The sequence below is a fragment of the Borostomias antarcticus genome, assembly GCF_949987555.1.
Source record: "Borostomias antarcticus genome assembly, chromosome: 16".
Classification (NCBI taxonomy): Eukaryota; Metazoa; Chordata; class Actinopteri; order Stomiiformes; family Stomiidae; genus Borostomias; species Borostomias antarcticus.
In genome coordinates this window covers 24,111,077-24,115,744 of record NC_140249.1, presented here as the reverse complement: position 1 = coordinate 24,115,744, position 4,668 = coordinate 24,111,077, and the positions used below count along the sequence as shown (strand labels likewise).

Below are 4,668 nucleotides of genomic sequence, written 5' to 3'. Positions count from 1 at the left end.
TAGGGTGAGCTGCTGCTGGAGGTTAGGGGTTAGGGTAGGGTTAGGTCTATAGCTCCATGGTTAGGGTTAGGGGTTAGGGTAGGGTTAGGTCTATAGCTCCATGGTTAGGGTTAGGGTAGGGTTAGGTCTATAGCTCCATGGTTAGGGTTAGGGGTTAGGGTAGGGTTAGGTCTATAGCTCCATGGTTAGGGTTAGGGTAGGGTTAGGTCTATAGCTCCATGGTTAGGGGTTAGGGTAGGGTTAGGTCTATAGCTCCATGGTTAGGGTTAGGGTAGGGTTAGGTCTATAGCTCCATGGTGAGGCTGAGCTGTTCTAGACTCCGGGGCTGGTTTAAAGATCAGTGGTTGTGACTTGGTAGATATAAAAGTATAAGGATAGTGTTAGTGGATACTGTATGGTAGGGATGCTACTGTACACCTTCTGGAGGTGATCGAGACCTCACTTTATCTACCTGTTCAGACCACTTTTACTTCTATAACTAATCATACAGTAGGCTACAGAAAAGTCAATAATGTGAGAAAGAATGAGGACACCATCGGTACAAGGATCCTTACAAGTTTATGATGAAAAATGTGAAATGTAACACTTCAGATTTAAATTTCCCCTTTTGAAAAACAAGCAAAAACTGAAAACAGAGAAAAAGAAAAACTCTAATCTTCAAGAATCTCTCAAAGGCAGGCGGTTGAACACAAAACAAACACAAAAAAAGCAGAGTTCTTCATAGCGTCACCTGAAAACTACACAAAGTTTCAACCTGTATCAATAACTTAAAACAAATAAGAAAATAAAACATTTTAATCCAAAAAAACAAAACAAAAATGAAATGTGTAACAATCAAGCAGTGGTGTGTAATGCACCTTAATGCCAGCATTAAGAGAAGCGATAGGGGGCGCTGGGGGACACGAGGGAGGTCAGAGGTCACACAGAGAGTCACACCACATGTAACGGTTCAGGGCTTCCCCTCGCGGAGAGGCCCGTGGGGTACTGACAATATTAGCGCACCAGGAAGCACACGCGGACGAACCCTGGCCTAACCAGCTCAGTGAAAACGGACATGCAATATAGGCTCCACGCAAAGGGATACCGCCAGGATTGTAATTGATTTGGTGTAACTTTGGGGGAGATTTGCCCGATCAGCATTACAGTATTATGCAACAGACCTCCCACAAATCTGAAACTACAGGCTGTGTAAGATCAGTAACTTAACCATTTTCTTCCCTTTCATTCCTCAGAACTACTAGCCAGTCCGCTGTCTTCTCCTCCTGCCCATCTCTGACCTGCTGCAAGTTCCCATCACTGCGCTGAGTATAGCTACCTCCTTCACCTCCTCCTCCACCTCCTCCTCCACCTCCTCCTTCATCTCCTCCTTCATCTACACCTCCAACTTCACTCTGAACCAGGCTGTGAATAAAACAGCTCTCTACTCCAAAACCACGTCCATGTATTTATACCCACTGCAGTAACTTCCCCTCACATATCACTACCCCCCAATAACCCCATACCCACATCCCTCAATCTCACATTTGACCTTTGAACCTTAGAGTAGTAACATATTGACCCTAGACTGAGGTAATAGATCACCGATGAACCTGATAATCGTTTTGAGTTACAGCGAATGAGATATGCTAAAAGACGTTTCACCTCTCTTTATCTCTGGAGATGATTTCTGTTTATGACGAGAAAACTATAAAAACTGTCGGCCTGAAGGGGGCGCTGTGACCATGTGTAGATACAGAATTACACAAACCAACAAACAATAGTGTGTCTGCCTCTAAGAGGATTCTAATAACGCATGAATAACAGAAAGGATTTATACAGTATCTCTGTAAAGACAGACTCAAACACTTAGATATGCATAGAGAAGAGACAGGTCATAAAAAAGTAAACAACATGACTTTCACACAACCATTGAATAAAATAACAAACTTACAAAATAACAATAGTGCTATATACTAAGATTGGAGAGGTTAATTATTTTACAGCACTTCAACGGTAAGAGATAACTGGGTGAATCTTTGGGTGTTGCTGATATCTGATAAATGAACAGGAAAAGCTGAGAACGCGGTCAACGTGTATAAGAGCTGTTTGTTGACCACTTCAGTTCCTGGGCTGGACTGACAACAAATTCAGGAAGAAGGAAAAATCCATGTGGATATTTCTTTGTGAAATGAGATATACAGAGCACAATATTCTAGGAACAGATTAAGAAAATGGGTACATCGATAATCTCTTTCAATCAAAATGTCCCTTGGAAGACTGCTTATGAATGACGACGTGCCTACTGTGTAACGCGGTAGGACCCAGTTATCTGTGATCTTGAAGGGCAGTAGAAGACAGCTACAGATGCAGCTTGCATAGGGGAGCAACAGAAAGCCTAGCGAGGCGCTTCAGGTCATGCATACAGAAGAGGCGGGGACTAAAACAGAAGAGGCGGGGACTAAAACAGAAGAGGCGGGGACTAAAACAGAAGAGGCGGGGACTAAACTGAACGTATCACATAGTGCAAAACCCCCCTGGAGGACAAGGATGTTCGGGATGATGATCACCATAAAATGACTAAACACAACCCCCCCCCCCCCCCACCCCCCCCCAGTAATGTGGACTTTGGTCTCCCCAGGCGACAGCCAGGCAGCAGGAGGGGGGGGGGGGGGGTCGCGGGGGTGTCGAACCACGACCGGGGGGGCTCTGTTCAGGAGGGGTGGGGTGGTCTCACCTCCCCAGAGTCTCCGGCCCCGGACCCCTCTATCCTGCCCCCCCCCCCCCCCCCCCCCGCCCGCTCAGCGCATCTTGTGGTCGTCAGCGTTGGCCATGTTGGAGCCAGAGCTGTCCTGCTGCCTCCTAGGCTGGTGGGAGGAGGGGGAGGAGGGGGAGGGAGGGATGGAGGGAGGAGGTGGGAGGAGGGGGGAGGGGGGTATAAAAAGAAAGGAACAGATTTAATACAATTTAACTTGCTATGGTGTATCTGCTACATGTAGATTTCGGCACACTGCCCCCCCACCCACCAACCGACGCCAGCCGACTCCCAACACCCAACCTTCTAAAGTTGGCAGTTGGTGTTAGAATGTTGGAAGTTAGAATGTTGGAAGTTAGAATGTTGGAAGTTTAAAATTCTGCTGCAAAATGCATCCAACCGACGTCAACAAACATGCCGCACCGATCCACCGTTGGTGTTGGTTGGCGTTGGTTGAGGCAGTGTGCAGACACCTTGTATTGTTGATATGATTGTGTTGAGTTTTCTCTCAAGACAAAGTGCCAGTGAGTGCAGTGTGCCACTAGAGGGCGCCAGAGAGCTGCCTGGGCCGCTGGGTAGAAACAGCTGTAGTTATTCTGGGTGGAGACGCAGACAGCCATTAGACAGGAGAGAAGTCTTCTACATAACACACTTTATAAATACTGAATGACTGGCCTGCCTGTCACAGATACCTCTGTTTATATGTCTGCGTCTAAATCTCTCTCACACACACTGACACACACACACACTGACACACACACGCACACACACTGACACACACACACACACACACACACATACACACACACGCGCACAGCCGCACACACACACACACACACACACACACACACACGCGCGTACAGCCGCACACACACACATATACACGTGCACACACACGCACACACACACACATATACACACGCGTACACACACACACACACACACAAACACACATGCACGCGTGCTGTCAGGCAACCATACACACACAAGCAGGCAGACAGACAGACAGACAGACAGACAGACAGACAGACAGGCAGACAGGCAGACAGACAGACAGACAGACAGACAGACAGACAGACAGACAGACAGACAGACAGACAGACAGACAGGCAGACAGGCAGACAGACAGACTTAGTGAGAGAGTAATCCTAAGTGGGGGTACAAGTTGCTCAGCTGAAACGGTGTGTCGTCGTCACTCAGTGACTCATCATAATAGCAGCTTTCAGCTTCACCATGCTGCAATAGTCTAGTCTAGTCTGTACTCACAGAACTCTGCCATGTCTGACAACTTACAGCAGTTACACACCCAATAAGGGACTTCATTTCAAACTGAAATTAGCACTGTTTACATATGCGAGGAGCACACACACACACACACACGCATTTAGCACACACACACACACACCACACTACACTACTGTATGTAACTCAGTGTGCCAAATTGTACCAGTGAAGGTTGGAGGTAAAACCACACACACACACGGGACGATTCCAGAAAGCAGGTCTAGTGAAAACTCTGAGTTTAACCCTGAGATTGAATTGAATTGAATATTAATATTGAATTGAATAAAACTCTGAGTTTTCAATAAACACGCTTTCTGGATTAGACTACAGAACAGACTATTATGAGGAAGACTCCTACGACTAAACACAACTATTCTATTCTATTCTATTCTATTCTGTTATGTTCTGTTCTGTTCTGTCTGTTCTGTTCTGTTCTGTTCTGTTCTGTTCTGTTCTATTCTATTCTATTCTATTCTATTCTATTCTATTCTATTCTGTTCTGTTCTGTTCTGTCTGTTCTGTTCTATTCTGTTCTATTCTATTCTATTCTATTCTATTCTATTCTATTCTATTCTGTTCTGTTCTGTTCTGTTCTGTTCTGTTCTGTTCTATTCTGTTCTGTTCTGTTCTATTCTATTCTATTCTGTTCTGTT

The 4,668-nt window shown here is 45.7% G+C and overlaps 1 protein-coding gene across 1 annotated transcript in view; it reads right to left on the bottom strand.

Moving 5' to 3' along the window:
- Positions 1–2,777: 2,777 nt before the first annotated feature.
- The window catches only part of LOC311319822 (breast cancer anti-estrogen resistance protein 1-like), a gene marked incomplete at its 3' end in the record, with an annotated part of 27,928 nt that continues 26,037 nt past the window's right edge, over positions 2,778–4,668 (bottom strand). Inside the window, exon 3 of the mRNA XM_084451428.1 lies at positions 2,778–2,843. Coding sequence (XP_084307554.1) covers positions 2,778–2,843 — 66 coding nt within the window. The remainder of the gene's footprint in view (positions 2,844–4,668) is intronic.